Raw genomic sequence first — 23,232 nt, forward strand, 5'->3', positions numbered from 1 at the left:
CTGATATACCCAAAAGTGCCAAATGCTGATGGAGTCTGCAGCAATAAAAGAGAGAAGAAGCAGACGACATAGACTACCAGAGGGGTGACTATACCACCTGTACAATGGAAGGGGAATGAAGGCCAACTACCCCCTCCCTCGCTGCTGCCTTAGGTGAAAGTTAGGGACGCTCCTGGGTATACTCACCTCTCCAGTGGAGAGAGCGCCAGCGCCCCGCCCAGCTCCTGGCAACCAGTACCTGCCGCCCCCGTCGTCTCCTCAGGTGGCACAAAAGCTAGGGACTCCCCTGGTTATACTCACTTCTCCAGTGGCCTATGTCTCTTACCTCCTCTCCGTTGCACAGCCACTGCTTCATAAGACTCTTCTAGGAGTGTCAGATGCCTGTGCCCCACCCCCCCCCCCCCCCCCCACACACACGCTATGGTTTCTTCCTCCAGCCCTTACATCACTACAAGGCTTGACAGTAGCATAGGAGTCAGAGGGTAGAACCTCTTCTGGTCTGCGGGGGGGGGGACCGGCATCTGATATACCCAGAAGTGTCATGCTGATGGGGTCACAATTGAAGGGGAATGCTGTTTTGATATGTTGAAGGACTTGATGAGGTCTTTTAAGGTGTCAGTTTTGACTGGAGTGTGCCTTAAAAATATACTACAATTGGCAATAAAGACGGATTTTAAAGTTGACATTTTTACCGCTGGGCCTCGTGCTATCAAATCATTCCGAAAGGTGTTATTATGCTTCAAGCTGAGGACGAAATGGCTCTTTCACTCTGCTGCCGCTAATGTAAGAGGAGTGTACGGATTCACGCATTTCGCCACATAAATCACAAGACAGATTTGTTTTTTTCTTATAAAAATGTGTTTATTTTCCAGACCAAACGGCAGTAATCACTGGACTGAAACAACAGACAAATCATCGAGTGGCTAAAGTCAGTTCAATTCACCTTCTAGGTACAGAGCCCCAGTGCCACAAGTGGAAAAAGAGAACCCTGCATGTTTCTTCAGAGGCGGGACCATCAGGAAGGCCCGCTGACTGCGCAAGTGCCCCGCCTGTGAGGAGCCCTCCAATAGCTCATTTACAGATTCCAGTTTTATTACAACGTAATGGATGTAAGGAACACAAATTAAATTAGCACCTCATTCTGCACGGCTTCTGGTCCAGTTTTAAAAAGGTCTCCTTCACAGCCCTCCATTCTTTTTATATATATTTACTTATATTCTTCATATTTATATTATTGTACAAATACGATTCAGGAACACTGCTTAGATACAACAAATATAGTTACAATTACATATTATACTCCTTTTTTTTTTTTACCTGTGTACATATAATACAGCCATAGCACACTGTCAGTCGAGTTTGCTACCGGAATATTACGCTTTTCTCTGGAACATCAAGATACGTGACTTTAAAAACTTAGAGCTGGACTCCAGGCAGATATTAAAAATCAGCTAAAACCACTTTAATCATTCAAAAAAAACCCTCTCTGTGAAGGTTCTCATTAAACATGGGTCCTTGGTTCTCAACTGGTGGGTCGTGACCCTAAAATGGTTCACAACCCCGTGTTCAGGGGGTCACCATATGCCTTTCACTTTTCTAGGTGAGAGACTCCTCTGCCTCCCCCTAGCGCAGCACTGTCAGTTCTCGCGCTGAGCAGCCATTCAAAATATGCTGCCCGGCGCCGAGTGTCAGCTTGAGGTGGGGTGGGCTGGGGGTATGGCCGTGAGAGCTTCATCCATACGTGCATTCCTTACAGCTCCTTCATGTGTCCTGTAGAGGTGCCTGGACCAGAGTGACATCACATTCTGGCTCCTGTCACCTCTACAGGGTGTGCAAGGGAGCTGTACAAGCAATGCATGTATGGATGGAGCTCCGTCACAGCACAGCAGCCCACACTGGACTCCAGGCTGAGGGTCCAATCCAGTTCTTGTGAATTAGGGAGGCTGGGTGGACCTTAAAAAAAAATGTAATTAATTAAACAAATTGTTGGTGTGTGTATGAGAATATCTGTGAGTGTGTGAGATTGTTTATGTGGTTGTGTATGTACAGTATGTCAGTGTTTGTGAGGGCCCGTTCACACTAGTACAGTGCATTAATCGCATAGTACTTTGCAATCGCCCCTCCTGTGCATTCTAGTGTGGGCAGTGTGTTGAGTTGCCATTCATTTGAATGGCACCCCACACGCACCTCCCACCCACAGTTCGTACGCCCGCACCGTACCCTAATGCCGTGCGTTCCATTGCAGTGCGGCTTAAGTCATAACTTAACAACTAAGGACAAATGTGGGTCCTGAGGTTGCACCGGATGAGAACCAATGACCCAGGTCATGGTATATCTGTAAAAAAAAAGAAATCGAGGCAACTGGACTTGCTGTATTTTTCTTGAAGAGGTTTTGCTGGTCATTTGACTCGTTTTCTCAATTGAGAAAGCTAGTCAGTTGACCAGCGAAATGTCTTCAAGAAAAATACAGCAAGTCCAGTTGCCTCGATTTATTTTTTTTATAGACCCTGCCAGTATTTTTTTATACAGATTACAATTCTGCCTTTCAATCAACTTTCTGCTTTTCCCACGCACAGCAACATTAGGACTGAATTGAGAAAGAAAGAGACGAGGAAGGGCATCACTGAAAAATTCAAGTTCTACTGCACCCTCCCAGTGCTGACAATATAATACTGAAAGGCGGAGAGAGCAGAGTTATAGTCTTATCAGTGTGCTGCTGGCCCTTGGCTATCCAATCAGCATGCTGGCAGTGAGTCTGTGCCCAACCTGTATTGCTTGGTGGAAAAGTGAGGTCACCAACTTGCCATTCAGTGTGACAGAGGTGCCTAGATCACAACATGGGCTGAATGGAGTTGCTTTGGCATGTAAAACAGACCTTGTATATGTATTAAATGTTTGAATAGCTGTTTCCCAGAGTTTAGCTTTAATAGAATGTTCATTTATTGTATTGTATTATAGGGCAAGATGACGTACGATGGATATTTCAGCTTTGGGTAGATGCTATCAGGAGGAATCACTTACTGTCTTCTTATACACACACCGGCCACTTTATTAGGTACACCTGTTCAATTGCTTGGTGACACACATTGCTAATCAGCCAATCACATGGCAGCAACTCAATACATTTAGAAATCAGCCCATACAAGCAGGGGAGAGCAATGGGGATCCGAGGGGGAAACAGATCGAGCATGGAGCGGTTCTGGGCGGGGAGATGTCAAATTCTGGCGGCAGAATATTAATGAATAGCTGTCATCAGTGGCTTGTCAGCTAAAGCGACCACAAGCTTATAGCAGAAGGGTAAAAGCCACCGACGTGAGGCTTACTGATGTGGCCAGCTGCAAGCGGTTGTTTTTCGCGGTATGCCTTACATCCGTGGCAGGGAAAGGGTTAAACTGATCACAGACCATACAAAGAAGTGAGACAATTGGTGAACTTGGTCAGACAATCAGATGAGAAGCTCCTATGATATTAGTGAAAGACGACTTGCTGAAGTTTAAACCGAGCATCAGAATGGGGAAGAAAGGGGAATGAAGTGACTTTGAACGTGGCATGGTTGTTGGTGCCAGACGGGCTGGTCTGAGTACTTCAGAAACTGCTGGTCTACTGGGATTTTCACACACAATCATCTCTTGGGTTTACAGAGAATGGTCCGAAAAAGAGAAAATATCCAATGAGCGGCAGTTGTGTGGATGAAAATGCCTTGTTGATGTTGGAGGTCAGAGGGGAATGGGCAGACTGGTTAGAGATGATAGAAAGGCAACAGTAACTCAACTCGTTACATCCGAGGTATGCAGAATACCATCTCTGAACGCACAACACGTCCAACCTTGAATCACATGGGCTACAGCAGCAGAAGACCACACCGGGTGCCACTCCTGTCAGCTAAGAACAGGAAACTGAGGCTACAATTCACACAGGCTCACCAAGATTGGACAATAGAAGATTGTAAAAACGTTGCTTGGTCTGATGAGTCTCGAATTCAGCTGCGACATTCAGATGGTAGGGTCAGAATTTGATGTAAACAACATGAAAGCATGGATCCATCCTGCCTTGTATCAACGGTTCAGGCTGGTGGTGGTGGTGTAATGGTGTGGGGGATATTTTCCAGAAAAGAAATAGACACCGGCACTCCAATAATAAATCGATTACGTCTATTTATTGACGTAATCAAAAGCAAAATAACACACTTAGTGCGACGTTTCGGGGACACACAGGAACCCCTTCATCAGGCAAAACAAGTGATAGGGGATATTTTCCAGCCACACTTTGGACCCGTGATGCTATTATATCAATATGGACCAAAATCTCTGAGGAATGTTTCCAGCACCTTGTTGAATCCATGCCACGAAGAAATAGGGCAGTTCTGAAGGCAAAAGGGGGTCCAATCTGGTACTATCAAGGTGTACCTAATAAAGTGGCCGTTGTGTGTACATCTTTAGGGGTTAGTCAAGAACCCTATGTGTTCACAACCCAGGCCACCTAATACCGCCACCAAAGGGCACTTCTAGTCTCACTCCTAGTGTCTTTACACAATAGAGAATGTAGCAGGAGGAGAAAATGTCCTTGCTTGGCTTTGCCATGGCTTGAGGAACAAGGTGGAACTCTGGCAGTCAGATCTAGGAAGGAAAGGGTCTGATCTCTGGCAGGGAGATCTGGAAGGAAAGGGTCTGATCTCTGGCAGGGAGATCTCGGAAGGAAAGGGTCTGATCTCTGGCAGGAAGATCAAGGAAGCAAAGGGTCTGATCTCTGGCAGGGAGATCTAGGAAGGAAAGGGTCTGATCTCTGGCAGAGAGATCTAGGAAGGAAAGGGTCTGATCTCTGGCAGGGAGATCTAGAAAGGAAAGGGTCTGATCTTTGGCACGGAGCTCTAGGAAGGAAAGGGTCTGATCTCTGGCAGGGAGATCTCGGAAGGAAAGGGTCTGATCTCTGGCAGGGAGATCTCAAGAGGAAAGGGTCTGGTCACTGGCAGGGAGATCTAGGAAGGACAGGGTCTGGTCTCTGGCAGGGAGAGCTAGGAAGGACAGGGTCTGGTCTCTGGCAGGGAGAGCTAGGAAGGACAGGGTCTGGTCTCTGGCAGGGAGAGCTAGGAAGGACAGGGTCTGGTCTCTGGCAGGGAGAGCTAGGAAGGACAGGGTCTGGTCTCTGGCAGGGAGAGCTAGGAAGGACAGGGTCTGGTCTCTGGCAGGGAGAGCTAGGAAGGACAGGGTCTGGTCTCTGGCAGGGAGAGCTAGGAAGGACAGGGTCTGGTCTCTGGCAGGGAGAGCTAGGAAGGACAGGGTCTGGTCTCTGGCAGGGAGAGCTAGGAAGGACAGGGTCTGGTCTCTGGCAGGGAGAGCTAGGAAGGACAGGGTCTGGTCTCTGGCAGGGAGAGCTAGGAAGGACAGGGTCTGGTCTCTGGCAGGGAGAGCTAGGAAGGACAGGGTCTGGTCTCTGGCAGGGAGAGCTAGGAAGGACAGGGTCTGGTCTCTGGCAGGGAGAGCTAGGAAGGACAGGGTCTGGTCTCTGGCAGGGAGAGCTAGGAAGGACAGGGTCTGGTCTCTGGCAGGGAGAGCTAGGAAGGACAGGGTCTGGTCTCTGGCAGGGAGAGCTAGGAAGGACAGGGTCTGGTCTCTGGCAGGGAGAGCTAGGAAGGACAGGGTCTGGTCTCTGGCAGGGAGAGCTAGGAAGGACAGGGTCTGGTCTCTGGCAGGGAGAGCTAGGAAGGACAGGGTCTGGTCTCTGGCAGGGAGAGCTAGGAAGGACAGGGTCTGGTCTCTGGCAGGGAGAGCTAGGAAGGACAGGGTCTGGTCTCTGGCAGGGAGAGCTAGGAAGGACAGGGTCTGGTCTCTGGCAGGGAGAGCTAGGAAGGACAGGGTCTGGTCTCTGGCAGGGAGAGCTAGGAAGGACAGGGTCTGGTCTCTGGCAGGGAGAGCTAGGAAGGACAGGGTCTGGTCTCTGGCAGGGAGAGCTAGGAAGGACAGGGTCTGGTCTCTGGCAGGGAGAGCTAGGAAGGACAGGGTCTGGTCTCTGGCAGGGAGAGCTAGGAAGGACAGGGTCTGGTCTCTGGCAGGGAGAGCTAGGAAGGACAGGGTCTGGTCTCTGGCAGGGAGAGCTAGGAAGGACAGGGTCTGGTCTCTGGCAGGGAGAGCTAGGAAGGACAGGGTCTGGTCTCTGGCAGGGAGAGCTAGGAAGGACAGGGTCTGGTCTCTGGCAGGGAGAGCTAGGAAGGACAGGGTCTGGTCTCTGGCAGGGAGAGCTAGGAAGGACAGGGTCTGGTCTCTGGCAGGGAGAGCTAGGAAGGACAGGGTCTGGTCTCTGGCAGGGAGAGCTAGGAAGGACAGGGTCTGGTCTCTGGCAGGGAGAGCTAGGAAGGACAGGGTCTGGTCTCTGGCAGGGAGAGCTAGGAAGGACAGGGTCTGGTCTCTGGCAGGGAGAGCTAGGAAGGACAGGGTCTGGTCTCTGGCAGGGAGAGCTAGGAAGGACAGGGTCTGGTCTCTGGCAGGGAGAGCTAGGAAGGACAGGGTCTGGTCTCTGGCAGGGAGAGCTAGGAAGGACAGGGTCTGGTCTCTGGCAGGGAGAGCTAGGAAGGACAGGGTCTGGTCTCTGGCAGGGAGAGCTAGGAAGGACAGGGTCTGGTCTCTGGCAGGGAGAGCTAGGAAGGACAGGGTCTGGTCTCTGGCAGGGAGAGCTAGGAAGGACAGGGTCTGGTCTCTGGCAGGGAGAGCTAGGAAGGACAGGGTCTGGTCTCTGGCAGGGAGAGCTAGGAAGGACAGGGTCTGGTCTCTGGCAGGGAGAGCTAGGAAGGACAGGGTCTGGTCTCTGGCAGGGAGAGCTAGGAAGGACAGGGTCTGGTCTCTGGCAGGGAGAGCTAGGAAGGACAGGGTCTGGTCTCTGGCAGGGAGAGCTAGGAAGGACAGGGTCTGGTCTCTGGCAGGGAGAGCTAGGAAGGACAGGGTCTGGTCTCTGGCAGGGAGAGCTAGGAAGGACAGGGTCTGGTCTCTGGCAGGGAGAGCTAGGAAGGACAGGGTCTGGTCTCTGGCAGGGAGAGCTAGGAAGGACAGGGTCTGGTCTCTGGCAGGGAGAGCTAGGAAGGACAGGGTCTGGTCTCTGGCAGGGAGAGCTAGGAAGGACAGGGTCTGGTCTCTGGCAGGGAGAGCTAGGAAGGACAGGGTCTGGTCTCTGGCAGGGAGAGCTAGGAAGGACAGGGTCTGGTCTCTGGCAGGGAGAGCTAGGAAGGACAGGGTCTGGTCTCTGGCAGGGAGAGCTAGGAAGGACAGGGTCTGGTCTCTGGCAGGGAGAGCTAGGAAGGACAGGGTCTGGTCTCTGGCAGGGAGAGCTAGGAAGGACAGGGTCTGGTCTCTGGCAGGGAGAGCTAGGAAGGACAGGGTCTGGTCTCTGGCAGGGAGAGCTAGGAAGGACAGGGTCTGGTCTCTGGCAGGGAGAGCTAGGAAGGACAGGGTCTGGTCTCTGGCAGGGAGAGCTAGGAAGGACAGGGTCTGGTCTCTGGCAGGGAGAGCTAGGAAGGACAGGGTCTGGTCTCTGGCAGGGAGAGCTAGGAAGGACAGGGTCTGGTCTCTGGCAGGGAGAGCTAGGAAGGACAGGGTCTGGTCTCTGGCAGGGAGAGCTAGGAAGGACAGGGTCTGGTCTCTGGCAGGGAGAGCTAGGAAGGACAGGGTCTGGTCTCTGGCAGGGAGAGCTAGGAAGGACAGGGTCTGGTCTCTGGCAGGGAGAGCTAGGAAGGACAGGGTCTGGTCTCTGGCAGGGAGAGCTAGGAAGGACAGGGTCTGGTCTCTGGCAGGGAGAGCTAGGAAGGACAGGGTCTGGTCTCTGGCAGGGAGAGCTAGGAAGGACAGGGTCTGGTCTCTGGCAGGGAGAGCTAGGAAGGACAGGGTCTGGTCTCTGGCAGGGAGAGCTAGGAAGGACAGGGTCTGGTCTCTGGCAGGGAGAGCTAGGAAGGACAGGGTCTGGTCTCTGGCAGGGAGAGCTAGGAAGGACAGGGTCTGGTCTCTGGCAGGGAGATCTAGGAAGAAAAGAGTTCTAGGAAGGAAAGGGTCTGATCTTTGGCAGGGAGATCTCGGAAGGAAAGGGTCTGATTCCTTAATAAGTAGAGATTTTCCACATACAAAAAAAAGCCCTGTTTAATGCTCTCAGAAGTTCCTCATTGCTCAGCTGCTAACCCCTGAGACCGATGATTACAATCAGCCCATTGTGGGTGATTATTTGCCCAATTTATGGCTACCTGAATCAACTAATTCTGTAAAGGTTGTAAAAAATGAATTTAACAAAAATTAATTAAATTCAACAAAAAAAGTGTGACCCCGATCTCCCCCCTTCTCCCCTCCCCAATGACATAAGATATCACAACGCTTATTACGCTCAAAAACTGTCATAGTTCAGCATTGTACTGGTAAGTTTTACATTTTTCCTTTGCCGGAGGGATGTTTGAGGTGGAATTTGAGGCGGATCCTATGGCTGAGAAAAAAAAATAAAAATAATAATAATAATATAATACAATTCTCTTTCACAAGATCATTTTCTAATAAAATACAAAAAGTTTTTCCAAAAATAATAAAAAATCTAAAGTGGGCCTTATCGTTTTCAAGGTCACCTAATCTAGCTCATACTCTAGTTCAGTCACCAGACAGAATAAATACTGGACGTGCCCATCAATCGTGGCTACCTCTGCTCAGCATGGGGAACAAGCAACGCTTGATTTTGTTAAAGGAGAATTATGAGGTGAGTGCTTTTCACTCATTCTCATAGTTCTAGCCGACCTGTGACAATGAAACTGTCACACATCGGCTCAGTAGATCGGGAAGTGAGCGAACACATACCGGCGTTCGCTCAACTCTCGATCCTGTCACGGCAAAGAGCCATGACAGGGGAGGGACTGGATTCTCCCCTCCCCGCTTCTCCAGCGCTGACTGGCGGAGCGGACGGGGGAGGGGGCGGGTACAGCTGGCTCTGCCTCTAGATAGGCAGAGCCAGCTGTCAATCACGCAGCTGGGTGGATCTCGACAGTAATGTCGGGATCCGTCCCGCCTACGGCGTCTCAGTATACCGCGAGCTACAGCTCGCGGTACACTGAGCTTAGGGTGACGGGAGGACGCTAGTTTGTGTCCTCCCGTTACCCTTAGGAGAACTACGGGGAAAAGCCCTAACCCCATAGTTCTCCTTTAAACAAGTGTTGCCTAGGCAATATTTTGCAAAGTGCTGTCAAGTAAAGATCTTTAATTCCACGTGTCTTACTAGATGTCGCCTACTATAAAATGTCTTTCCATGCTGTCTGTTAATGACTTGAACCAACCCTTGACATCTTTGGATCATTCAGACTGGGTAAACTGCACTGCAGCTATACAATATTGTTATTACAAATAATAAAGAGAAGTGTCAATCATTAAGAAGACAACACCACAAGATAAAACTCCTTCACTAGATCCATGGTTTATAGATTGGATTCTTGGTTATCTAAACTGATTTTTTTTTGCTTATTTACATATCATTTTGCCGACATCGAAGGGTAAAAAAACTGACCCAGAAATTCGCTGCGTAACAAATGGAAAACGTGTTAGCTGCAGCAGCGAAAGCGCAAAACAATGTTTATACCCTGCTTCCGAGCTGCTACTCGATTTGCCGACCACTCCGACTGTCCAAAATGACAGACCTCCGTTGCGGCTGGTAGAAGCAGCTGGTGGACGTCTCCAGTCTTTGCCCGTTTTTGGGGATTGTCATTTTATTCCTGAGAATGACCCCATCTGGAGTCCTCTGGTTTTCTCCCGCGGACTCCTGTGGGGTAGACTGAGTTGGGCTTTTTATAGGGGTTAGCAGAATTCTGGAATCAACTGAAGGATGGTCCATAATGGGAAAAGGTGGGCTAAACAGTATGAGGCTTTGAGGCCTTCCTGGCCGGGACCTAAAGGACTTTGAAATTCCAGAAGGACGATCCATTTTGGATGAAAAAGGCGTGTCGCCGGAAGCTTCCCCATCTGAAGTTCGTTTGCGGCGAAGAACCGGAACATCTTGAGGAACGCTGCGGTTGTTATCAGAAGAGGAGTTTGGAGTGGAATGATCTGCAGAAACTGGATCACTGTTCTCTTTTTCCTCCACAGCTTTGACCTCAGTCTTTGGAGTCTTTGGAATGTCGTTATGTCCTGTAACTTGGGACGAAGTCTGCTTTGGTGTCGAGTCGGGCTCACAATCTTTTTTCTCAGGAGGAAGAACTTCTGAATCTGCATTAAGCACCTGTAATGGCTGAGGAATTTGAGTGTACTGGACTTGTGGTGGTATCACTGGAACAGCTTTGGCCTGGCACATTTTAATCATAAATGAAGCTCTAACCGCCGAGACGCTCACCGGAGCAGAGTTCCGACGTCCCGTTGGAGCATGATTTGCTGAGGAGTAATCCAAATCACTGCTTTGGTGAGAACATGGATGGTCATTCAAACTTTTTGATCGATCATACATTGATAATGTGGTAATTGCGGTGGACTGATGGATCTGCTGATGTTTTGTACCATCAGGATTCTGGGCGGATGTGTTTTCAAATGTAAAAATCACTCCAGATGAAGAGGATGAATCTGATTTTAAAGATGAAGGTTGACTTTCAGGCTCGTCTGATGATCCTTCATTGGCAATACAATTCTCATTTGTTTGATGATTATTACAAATGTGGGTTGAAGGCTTTATCTCCTGAACATTGACATTAGGCAGATTATCTAAGGGATCTATTGGTACTTGTGGAGATACTGTTGTAGTGTTCAAAGGCCCGTTGTCCTTCACCCATGAACGGTCTATCACAGGTTCAATACACGGCCTTTTATCAATGTCTTCAGTTTTAAGCAATGAATCAATTTCATTTCCCCCCGTCAACATTTCAGGATGTCTGGATTTCACTTGCCCATGCTGTGGTTCATTTTTAGTGTTTTGGTTTATTAGCTGATCATTCCTTAATCTACGGTAACAACCTCCATCGGCTTTAATACTTGACAATTTTATTGTCCATTGACTCGTCCGAGTGTCTTTACTGTCCAGGGATAAGCTGCGTGTAAACTCCGGCCTTTTATATAGCTCCCCTGTAGTTCCTCTCCTCTTTGGTGGTATGGCTGGTGCCTGTGGCTCTACAACACTCTTTAATTTTGGAGAATGTAGCGGGCTGGTTACCCATTGGTGCTCTTCCCACAGTTCTTCAAGCTCAAATGTATGTGCACTCTCTCCTCCAAGATCATCATCATTGTCTAAAGACTCGCTCGATTTTCTTTCTTCTGACTTATCATCCCTGTCGTCCTCTTTGCTTACATCCATCCTATCAGAAATCACTTGCACTTCTTCACTTTTCATTACAGAATCACCTTCTTTTGCAACACTTATCCTTCTCTCTTTTTCAGCAGCCACGGGCTTTAAAAGACCAAGGGCAATCTCTTCACTTGGAGCTTCAGGGGTGGACTTTGGCTCACGCCCATCAACAAGTCTTTGTTCTTGCTCTTTACAGTCATGTGTTTCTTGAGGTAGTTTGCTGTCATTTTCCAGTTCTGTATTTGGAGGAATTACATTTTCTTTTTGGTTCCTGCTTTCCTCTGCCAGGTTACTGCTGCCTGTGTCTAATGAATGAAGGATTTCCTTCCCCATACTGAGTTCAGATGCTCCATCACAAGGACTGTCTTCTTTTACAGCTTCGCTGCTTTGGGAAGACGGTGACGGAGCTCGGTTAGAATCCGGTGGAGTTCCTGTGGAAGTAGAAAGATCTTCTTCAGACTCAATAATCTTCAACTCTTGCTGTATATCTGACCAAAGAGGATCCAGGAGAGTGATAGATGTATCGTCCTCCTACGAAACACAAAGACAGGCAGAAACATCAGCACAAGAGAGAAAACAACAGTAAATAATTTAATATTAAAGTCCCATCGAGGCCAAAACTTTTTATTCTATTTTGGATAGAGCAGGAAAGGCTTAGGGCCTTATTCAGGTTTTTATCACTGTCTGTGTTCCAATTAGGGAGACTTCCCCTAAGTTCCCATCAGCACAGGAAGTAATGGGAAATCTCTCCAACGGTTCATACCAAGATATTTCACTTCGCACTCCTGACCGGAAACAAACCCATAAGTCGGGTGGGTGCCGTAGTGACCGCAGATGCCTCCGCCAGTAACATGAAATCGATGAATAGTCACTCGCACTCCAATTTCATACCAAGCCAATTCCTTAATGACTATAGTAAAGACACAATCATAGAGAGGTTTTGGAACCACTTGGTTCCGAAACCTCTCTATGATTGTGACACTACTATAGTCATTAAAGGAATTGGCTTGGTATGAAATTGGAGTTTGAGTGACTATTCATCGATTTCATCTCTCCAACGGTGACACGGATAAAAACTAAAACTTAGCTTTACTAATAGTAGGCAGGGATACTACATCTATCAATGTTTTTATCCGTGCCTTCATGTCTTGTTGACAACCTGAGCCCCATTTTTTGTACAGGTATCACAGCAACAGGAAGTGAGGGAAGATGTTCCTAAAGGGGTCACAGACAGAAATAAAACCCTATTCAATGTAAAATGTACATTTCCCTTAAAGCTAAAGTTGAATTTGCTTCCATTTTGCCTTCTCTGGTTTCTCTTTCCTCTTCATCAACAGGCCAATGAGGTCACCTCTGCAATACACACCCAGTGTTTGGAAAAAAAAAACTGCAAGTACAGAAAAATAACCGTTGATCTGCCAGAAATCCAGTGAGCCCCAAAAATCCTATTTGGGCTTTATGTACCTCTGCAGCATTGAAATCCTAAGCAGTGAAGTCAGTTTTGCCTGCTTGACTACAGAACCGTTTTTCAGGGACATCCCGAGGCTGGGTGTCACCTGGAGCGGGTACTGGGTGACACCCTGCCGTGACGTCAACGTGTGAGGTCATCACGCACATTTGCAATGATGTCACGCGCATGCACGGCCATCTTGGTGATACCTGCCGGTGATGGACACTGTCAGAGAGAGAGGAGGGGATGTTCACCCGGCTAAGGTATGCCATCAGGTCCTCTCTTTTCTCTCCTGCAACTGTCGGGCTCTCTGTCCTTGACCGAATGTCTGACTTTTCAGAGGGGGTGACACCAAAATGACTGTCAGTCATTTTGGTGTCACCCCTCCAATGGTGTCACCCGGGTGTGGGCCACACCCACCCTAGTGACGCCTCTGCCCTTTCTATTCCCTCCCCTCTCTGTACCTCTCTACACATTGATTTATTTCCCAGCAAAACAATGCTGCTGCCTTGACTCCAAAGAGCCTGCACACACTGTGTGTAGGTAAAGAGCTCCTGGAAGATGTAGTTCTGAGGGAGTGCCTACATTAACAGGAACTGAGTTTCCAGAAGTTGCCCCAGTTTTATAAGGCTGCTGATGATGTTACAGGGATTAATAAAAGCTGTTTATCACTGCAGAAAGGTAAAAGACAAATGAATGCTGTGACTTAATCTAGAGCAGTGGTTCTCAACCTGTGGGTCGCGACCCAAAAGTGCGTCACAACCCACTGTTGATGGGGTCAACACATGCTTTGTGCAGCGCTAGGTGAGAGGCTCCTCAGCCACCTCCTAGAGCAGCAGTGTCAGTTCTCCGGCCGTGCCGCTAGATGGTGCTGCAGCACCGGCAGACGAGGAGGATCATAGAGAGGGGAGCGGGCGGGAGTGAGGGGAGTTGAATGCCAGGTTGACCACCAAAGAGCCCCACTGGCCACCAGAGAGCCCCATTGACTGCGAGAGAGCCCCATTGAGCTCACATGAGCCCACACTGGCCACCTGAGAGCCCACACAGATACTAGTATTGGTGCATTCCTACATTTTACCATTGGGGGTCACCACAACCTGGCAAATGTTACCAAGGGGTCCCAGCCCTAGAAAGGTTGAGAACCACTGCTCTAGAGGGAACATTTGGGTCTATACAAGTTTTTTTCAACATGTGCACTCAGATAAACCGAACATCTCAGAACAACGGTCAGTCCGATCATGCAAACCTAATGAACCACACTGGCAGGTCAGCGGTTATCTTTACATGGGCAAGAATGTGCAGCAAACCAATATCAGCTTGTGTACATTTAGAGTGTTTTTTATTTCCTCTTGTAAGTAGATAATAGATTCTCGCTCAGCACTTCGCACACTACAGCCAGAAATATGATTCGATGTGACACACGGTCAAAACGGCTGACATTTACTTTCATTTTTTCCCCCCACTGAACGCCTCGCAAACTCAACAAAACGGTAAACAATGTCAGCGCTGACACTTTAACAATACCGCTGACCTTTATCGCCATCATTTACCTCACAACAAGTCCGAAAATATCACATTTAAAATACTGAGTTACAGAAAGGTTAAAAGGCAATGGTCATATTTAATAACAGATTAATGCAAAAGAATAAAATAGAAATGGTTATATTCTATATATATATATGAGCCCAGCCCCATGAAGAAGAGGCGCTAGATCTGGTATAATTAGTATCTATTGTTATTGAGAAATCATCTCATTAATCAAACCAACTAGGGATGCACCGATACCGATACTAGTATCGGTGTCAGTGCCGATACCGAGTATTTGGGTGAGTACTTGTACTCGCCCAAATGCTCCAGATGCCTATCTTGATACCGGAACTTCTGGTATCAGGAAGCTGGGCAGCGAGTCATTACATGCTACCCGGCTTCCTGACTGGCCGGGAAGCCGACTCTATGCTCCCTCGTCATTTGGTGTTTAGGGAGCATGAAGCCGGCTTCCCTGTCAATCAGGAAGCTGAGCGCCGTGTAATGAGTTGCCGCCCAGCTTCCCGAGTGGTTGGAAAGCTGTCCAGCCAGGAAGCCGGGCGGTGAGTCATTACCCACCGCCCGGCTTCCTGATTGGCCAGAAAGCCGGCTCCATGCTTCCTCTTCACCTGGTGAGGAGGGAGCATGGAGCTGGCTTCCCGGCCAAACACAAAGCTGTGCGCCGTGTAATGACTCGCCGCCGAGTTTCCTGATTGGCCAGCTTCCCGACCAATCAGGAAGCCAAGCAGCGAGTCATTACCTGGCAGCTTCCTGATTGGCCAGAAAGTCGGCTCAATGCTTCCTTGTCACCTGGTGACAAGGGAGCATGGAGATGGCTTCCCGGCTAATCAGGAAGCTGGGCTGCGAGTAATTACCCGCCGCCCGGCTTCCTAAATGGGACTTCCGGTATCGGTATTTGATATCGGCGAGTACCGATAAAAAAATATCGGTACTCGTACTCAATACCGTAAAACCGGTATCGGTGCATCCCTAAAACCAACCATACACTGGTAGATTTTCACACAAATGTTTATAAGCTTACTATACTATATTTACACTGTCCTTCCTTCTGGAGGGTGACTACTTTTGTTCCCCATGGTCCCTGCGCAAGTTGTAAAGTAGTCACCACTCCAAGGTCACTCCTGTGATGGACTACAATCTCAATACAAATGAGTAAACTAAACGTGAGATTGTAGTCCATCACGGGAGTGAGCTTGGAGCGGTGACTACAATACAACACACACAGGGACCATGGGGAACAAAAGTAGCCACCCCCCAGAAGGAAGGACAGTGTCAGCACCAATTCAGAGATGATTGGAGGATCTACAGCCGAGTGATACACAAATAAGATGCATTGTTGTTAATAGTTAAGGTACTTGAATGTATTTTGAAGATTTAACTCCTGTGTTTTGTGTCACTTTAAATTCAAAAGGTTTTTAGGCTATTTCAAATGCTGAATAAATCACTTATAATGGCTGCTGCTTACTAAGGTCCAAAAGTTTTAGCTTCCTGCAGATTTATTTGGTCCCCTGAGCACTGGCCCTGATATCCAAGGCACCTTGGTTGAGAAAGGCTTCTGTAGACAAGAGCAGTGGAAATATGAAGGTCCTACACTGCTTACCTGGTCACGGGGGAACAGACTATGCAGGTCATTAGTTGGGGTAATCTCCGGTGAGGTCTTAGTAGTGTCAACTTCTACTGGTTTGCTGGGTTCTGATTCAATGGCTTCATGTAACATATTGAGCGATACAAAAGTGTGTTCCACCGTCTTCCTGTCTGCCGCCGCAATCGGTAGGATATCGGGTAACTGAGACATTTCCAGTAAGATCTCCTTCAAAGTCAAAGTCCTGTTATCTTCTGTCAAAGCAAAATAAACAAAAAGTGTAAAACTCAGAAACCATACATACACACACACACACACACACAGTATATACTGTATATATTCAGTACACACATTTAGGTATGAATAATAAATAGTCAGTGCAGATGTAAAAGAGCAGGGGGGATCAGATTACACACACAGCTAAATGGCTCACCCCTATCTCCCTCTCTCACCCAGAAGAGGCTGAACCATCTTAATCAATCAGTTTACACAGGTTGACAATGAGCTTGCAGCAGTGCTGGGCACAACATGGTGGTGTCAACTGAGCCCATCTGAAATAAGGCAAATTGCCTAGTCTTGAGTTGGGGCTGCACTTGGAAAAACGGGCAACGCAGTCCCAATGCATCTGGTGTGAATGGTCCCTAAGAGACAATTGATGGAGGTGCCCTCCGCACACCTTTCAGCAGTCCCGGCCAACAATCAAATAAATGGTGCTCGAAGTAACTTCACGGATGGCACCGTGCAAAACACAAGATTGAAGAAAATAGGTCACCAGCACTCCATAAGTTAAAATGAATGAGTCCTTTTAATGGACAATGATGTCACAGAAATCCAACATGAGCCTAATGTTGGATTTCTGTGACATCATTGTCCATTAAAAGGACTCATTCATTTTAACTTATGGAGTGCTGGTGACCTATTTTCTTCAATCTGGTCCCTAAGAGATTTTCCTTCAATTCCTGTATGGGTGACAATGTTGTGTCTCGGACAAGAAGTGGGTAAAAGTGGTCTCCAGATTTAGGCCACAAGTCTATTAAATGCACCTCATGTTCTGCTATAAAGGGAAGATTGGAAGGACGATCTTTTGGGTGCTTGTATGGGCTCATTGCAGTTTCCACAGCTTGGTGACCCATGCCCGCCAGGGTTCGTACCCAAGTCGGTTTCACCCTCCATAGCCACTGGGTGGCATGACGGATACCTCAGGTCGGGTGGCTGGGCATGGTCCCGGGGGGCAGAGCACACAAAGCTAGTGCGGCGACTGCTACTGGGCCACAGCGCACTGACAGTTGGGAAGAGCTGGGGGAGGGGGGCTGGACAACCGGAGATCCACATCACTATCCAAATTTATCTACTGAAAAAGTTGTGAGGGGCTCTGCCAGGTAGGCTGTATGGGGTTCCGTGATTTTTCCATGGTGTCCTGTATGTACCGCACCACACAGCAGTTTTAGAACTGCAGCTACAGAACGGCTTCCAACCCTAGAAATAGATCTAAGTGAAATTTGTTTCAATCTACACTTGGATAGAAAAATTAACAAAAAGTACAAATCATAATTACTGCATAAGATTAGGAATACTAATTTTTTACCTTCAAATAAGTCTGGGCTTAGATCTTTTAGGCAAGGCCTCCTGGGCTCAATTTTCTTTACTGGTTCAGTTACATCCGGAGAACGAGATCCTGTTTTCAGACCAGATTTGCCATTTGAGTCTGGAGATCTTGGCCCTGAGTCAGGCTCCATCAGAGGCAGTTCCTCCAGGCTAGAGAGAAGAGGTCGGTCCTTGGAGCTGGCTCTGCATGGAGTGCTGTTGGTGCTGATGACCGCGGACACACGTAGGGGAACAGATACTGCAAAAGGTTCTGAGATGTTCAAAGCTTTTCTTTGGTGTCTTGGAGAAGCTTCTAAAGGAAACAGGCTTCCGGGGAAGCCGGGTTTAGAGGAGCCATCGTTGGCAGCATAAAACATCTTTCTTCCTTTCGGAGAGTTCTGCTCATTCTCAGGATCGTCCCCAATTCGGAAAACTTTCATCTGCTCTGGCGGCTGCTTCGTCTGAGACATTTTGGTGGCTTTGTCTTGGTTAGAACCTCCTGTGGCCCCGGCTACTTCTTCACCATCCCACTCACTGTCTTGCTTGCTGACATCGTAATTGCTGCCTGTTCCAGTTGCACGGGACTTGAGGACAGGTATGAAGAACCCACCAGTGCCCACAGACCTTTTGAGTCGGCTCACTTTCTCATCCTCACCTGTGAAAGGACATATGGGGGAGAAAAGTCACAAACTGGGCTCTCAAAGTAGGTTTTTGATTTTTTTGAGAGAGGACATTACAAGTATTTGTATAAAGTATACATCATAAAGGACAGGAAGGGCTATGTGTAAAAATGGATACAAAATGATAAAAAAAAAAGAGGCGCAGGAAGGAGTGGAAAAGATGTGAGACTGGAGAAGTATGGAGTGGAGAAGAGATGAAAGGACAGGGCAATGGAGAAATGAGACAAAAGAGAAAGAGGGAGAATAAAGTGGAGAGGGGATGGGAGTGGAAAGGGCATGGTGAGGAAAGGAGAAGAGATGAGAATGGAGTGGAGAGGAGATGAGAGTGGGAAGAAATAGAGAGGAGCAGGAGAAGTAAGGGAAAAAGAATTGGAGAGGAGAGAAGAAAGGGGAGATTGAAGTTGAGAGAAGATGAAAGTATTAAGTAGTAGTAGGATGGGGGAAAGCAGTAGCATAACTATAGCCCAGGTGGCAGGTCTGGGGCCTCGGGGTGCAAGGGGGCCCCATTAGGTTGCTGAGGCAAATTAAACATAGAACATGTGAAGACATTATAGAACAGTATCATTAAAGGTTGTAGTGGTTGCAGTCGATGACAACGCTAATCCTCTGTAAAGTCTACAGTGCAGGAAAGCTGACACCACATGCGCAATTGGAGTCTTTGGGATCTTGGTGTCATTAGTCACAGCTGAGAGCAGGGGTGTCCCGAGGCCGGGTGTCATCAAGAGCGGGTACCAGGTGACTCCCTGCCGTGATGTCATTGCACATGCACGTGACGTCACCACGCGCGTGTGCGATGATGTCATTGCGCATGCGCGGCCATCTTGGTAATACCTGCCAGCGGCTATCTTGGTGATGGACGCCAGCAGAGAGAGGAGGGGACGTTCACCCGGCAGCATAGGGTATGCTGCCGGGTCCCCTCCTCTCTCCTGCAACTGTCGGGCTCTTGGTCTATGACGGCGTGCCCGACTTTTCAGAGGGGGTGACACCAAAATGACTGTCAGTCATTTTGGTGTCACCCCTCCAATGGTGTCACCCAGGTGTGGCCACTGGCTGAGAGAGAGGTCATTACGGGGGCCCTCCCATCACATTTTTTGGTATTGGGCCCCCTCATCTGTAATTATGCTCCTGGGGGAAGGCTAGAGTTTATAGTCGTTTTTCTGTATTATGTTTTGTCCTAGGTGGAGATTTCCCTTACTTGCCACAAAGACAATGTTGTAGGGGCCAACGGTCTCAGGGGAAACAATAGCAAAAGACTAGGAGCAGAGCAATGGCAGGAGGTATCTTTGGAAAGCTACAGACATGAATGTTTCTCTCATCCAACTGAAACAGCCACAAGGATGCTTTCAAATGTGATGCATGTGATTTGTGATATCACATGACCAAGAGGTGTGGGAATATTGCAAAGGGTTTCTTTGCTCAGCAGTTCCCAGGCAGCTTCCCTAACCTCAGAAATGTGGGTTTCTCCTGGGAATGGGCTTGTGGGGTTGAACTGCTGTGGAAACGACTGAGGAGTGCATGTGTAAGGCCACTGGCATACACTGGTCAGGCCAGGCCAGTTGTCACTCAGAGGTGGCATAAAGGGTGAGGTGCAGTGATTCTGCCCGAGGCTGCAAGTACCTTGAGAGCTCTGTGTCGGTTATATCCCAGGGGGGTCCCAAGCACGATGTAGGTGGTCAGGCAACAAAGAGTTAATGAGCAAGTGAAGAACAGCCTGGTACTGCACAAGCAGTGCACGTGTAAAGCATGCAATCTGGCACGCACCCGTTCACCTACCCCATTACATTACAATACTAAGCAAAATATCAGGTTTGCGTTACTGCAGGGACCTTAAGGAGCCAATACTTGTGTTACCTCTATGTTAGGTTTAAAGCTAAAAGTTCGGGTTAGAGTAAGGGGTTCCGGATGAGGGTTAGAATTAGAAGATAGTTTGACTGTTACTGTTAGAGCCAGGTTGAGTGTTAGGCTTAGAATCAGGATTTACAATTAAAGGAGAACTATGAGGTGGGTGCTTTTCACTCACCTCATAGTTCTAGCCGACCTGTGACAATGAGACTGTCACAGGTGGGCTCAGTAGATCGGGAGGTGAGCGAATACATACCGGCGTTCGCTCACCTCTCGATCCTGTCACAGCTCTCTGCCGTGACAGGGGAGGGGATGGATTCCCCCCTCCCCGCTCCGATCCACCAGCACTGACTGGCGGAACGAACGGGGGCGGGTACAGCTGGCTCTGCCTCTAGATAGGCAGAGCCAGCTGTCACTCACGCAGCTGGTGGTTCCCGGCACAATTGTCGGGATCCGCTTCAGCTGCGGCGTTTCAGTATACCGCGAGCAGCAGCTTGCGGTATACTGAGCCTAGAGTGACGGGAGGACGCTAGTTTGTGTCCTCCCGTTACCCTAAGGAGAACTATGGGGGAAAGCCCTAACCCCATAGTTCTCCTTTAAGAATAGGGTTATAATTGTTCAGTAGGGTTGAGGTCAGGGTTCTGGGCAGCCACTTGAGTTCCTCTGAACCAAATTCAGAAACCATGTCTTTATGGAGCTGGCTTTGGGCACAGTCATGGTGGAACAGAAAAGGGGCCACAACGGTGGAAGAGGACCGATTGCCTAAACTGCTGAAGCAACAGTACCCTTCAATGGAACGACTTGAACTCCGTAATTTGTCTACATTGCTCTAGTTACATGTTGTAGGCATGATGATCAGATGTCCACAAACATACATACCGGTACTATACATTCAGTAAAACATTTCACAAACTAGGATTTTAACTGCATCTTGTTGGATGGAGTTCCGCTTTACGATAACCATTTTTTCTTTTTGCATGAACGCATTCAACATCTTATGATTATTTGATGCATATTGCCATTTTTCTCGACATTTGGGTGTTGGGTTGTATATTCTCTATTTGTAATATAAATTATTAATTGGCCGGGGAAACCAACACTGAGATGGCATTTCAATTATACTGCATTTCTAAGCAAACACGCCCGTGGTGAAATATAACCATCAAATCAATCATCGCCAGCAGCGGCAGCTATAGAAATATGGATTGTAAAGCACCCATACAATATCCTGTACATCATCCCGCTGTCATGGCGTCCAGACTACCCGGAAATATTACTCATCTTCACTGTCACTATGTTTCTTGCTATGGCTGTGTTATATGCAGTGTTTTCTGTAGTCCTAACTAGGCCCAGGAACCATCTATTGTCAAGATTTTCAAGGAGACCTTTCAGGAAGCAAATATGGGGCTGCTGTTGCTGACAGCCCTCTGAAAATGCCAGCTGCTTGGCTGCCTCTGGTCTCAGTACGTTCTGAATCAATGAACAAGCATGCGAGTCAAACGTCTGACCTGCTTGCTTTCTTAATGTCAGCAACGTTTTCAGAATTGAAGGTCAGAAAAGAAAACCTTGACTAATGGATTTGTCGATTTCGACCCTCTGTTAAAATCCCCAATAAACACACAGACTGCGTGACATGGATTTAAATTACCACAGCAGCACTTTAATTAACCAAACCAACTTTAACAACAGCCAAAAGTAATAAACCAAATAATATACAAATAAATACTCTTGGATCTGAGAAGGGGTCTTTGGGTGCACAACAGCCCAAATAAGGCCATGTCCCCAGCCGCACCACAATCAGCTTGAGGACAGTTACTGCTCCCAAGTTCCAAGGAGGCCGGGCCCCCTCCTACCAATACTGACACCAACAGGGGGAAGCACCCATACCACCTGATGGCCCCCCATTTGCGTAACTATAGAAAAATGTCACCAGCACACCATAAGTTGAAAAAGCAAAATATTTTATTACTTTTTTAACCCCTTCTCCAGGGACTATTCCTCCCCCCAGTTATGCAGCCCCCCTGTGTTCAGTCTCTCTGGGTCTGTCTTTATTTTTTGCTATTTAATGATTTGTTGTCAAGTTTACCTGATTATAAACACCTATTAAATTACATTATTCCCAGACAAGGCCACCCCTATAATAAGGCAGTGGTTACCTCAGGTGGCATCTAATTGGGTCATGTGGGGGGGGGGCAGCAGGTGCGCCTGCCACCCCCTATCTGGCTAGGACATCCCAGGTTGCTTAGAGTTCTGGCCAGCGTCCCACCCAGCTCACTGATCTCACTGGTTGCCAGGAGCTGAGTGGGACGCTCTGGCTGGCGTCTTGCCCACCCCCTGGCAACAAGTGACATCAGTGAGCTGGGAAGGGCGCTGTGCACCACGAGCCGTACCACCCCCCAATGCTGGAACCTGGAATATCCACCACAAAATCCCCCCCTACCCAAAACGCATCTTGACCAAACCCTCCCACCCCCAGCCTTAGGCAGTGAGAGGCCCTTGTTCCCAGATGTCCAGTGGTGTCCCTGTTTTCTAATTTTGTATAGAGTGGAGAGGGGTTGTTTTTTTACTTTACAACATGAATGGAAGAGCACACCGGCAAGACTGAGGCTGAGGAAGGCGATAGGTTTTCACCAAAAGGCATTCTTGTGATAGCACCTTGTATATGTGTTCAGAGATTGGAGATGGCGGGAGGATGACTGGACGAGAGGCAATTGCGCTCTGGTGATAGCGTGCGATCCAGGTACCATATCCTTAGTGCCACCTTCAGAGCGAACCTCCGACTCGGGCCTCAGAGTGTAATCACCCTGCTGATATTGGAAATGATCGGGACAAGTGATCTCTTCTACGCTTTTGCAAGGCTTCCATGTGTGAGTGTTTGAATGTTATTTGATTTTATAATGAACGAGATTTGCTCCATTATGCCAGTGTGCTCTTCCATTTATGTTTTATAGTTTCTACGAGCGCTCCGTTGAAGCATTCTCCTTCACCCGTGGCTGTTTAAGAACATTTTTACAGACTCTTTATGATATAATATCTCGTGTGCATTTCAGGAGCAGGAATTTGAGTTTTTTCTTTGATTGGGTGAAAAAGAAGAGTTTATTCTAGCAGTATAAAAATATAAAAAGGATTTGTTATAGACCTACAGTGCAATAAATACAGAGTCCGTATTCATACCGCCACCAGTTCATTTAAAGAGAGCGGTCATATACATATACTGTATATATATTGTATTTTATATATTTTTGCATATATTTATTTATTCTAAATATATTTTAGCT

The 23,232-nt window shown here is 48.0% G+C and overlaps 1 protein-coding gene across 1 annotated transcript in view; it reads right to left on the reverse strand.

Annotated features, from left to right (window-relative positions):
• Nucleotides 1-9,571: 9,571 nt before the first annotated feature.
• Nucleotides 9,572-23,232, reverse strand: part of ARHGAP31 (Rho GTPase activating protein 31) — a 75,038-nt gene continuing 61,377 nt past the window's right edge. Inside the window, exons 9-11 of the mRNA XM_018570280.1 lie at nucleotides 17,434-18,087; nucleotides 15,867-16,102; nucleotides 9,572-11,802 (exon numbers count right to left, since the gene is read on the reverse strand). Of these exons, the coding sequence (XP_018425782.1) occupies nucleotides 9,601-11,802; nucleotides 15,867-16,102; nucleotides 17,434-18,087 (3,092 nt within the window). The 3' untranslated portion in view covers nucleotides 9,572-9,600. The remainder of the gene's footprint in view (nucleotides 11,803-15,866; nucleotides 16,103-17,433; nucleotides 18,088-23,232) is intronic.

The sequence above is a fragment of the Nanorana parkeri genome, unplaced genomic scaffold (genome assembly GCF_000935625.1).
Source record: "Nanorana parkeri isolate BGI_ZX_2015 unplaced genomic scaffold, ASM93562v1 scaffold1495, whole genome shotgun sequence".
NCBI classification, from domain to species: domain Eukaryota; kingdom Metazoa; phylum Chordata; class Amphibia; order Anura; family Dicroglossidae; genus Nanorana; species Nanorana parkeri.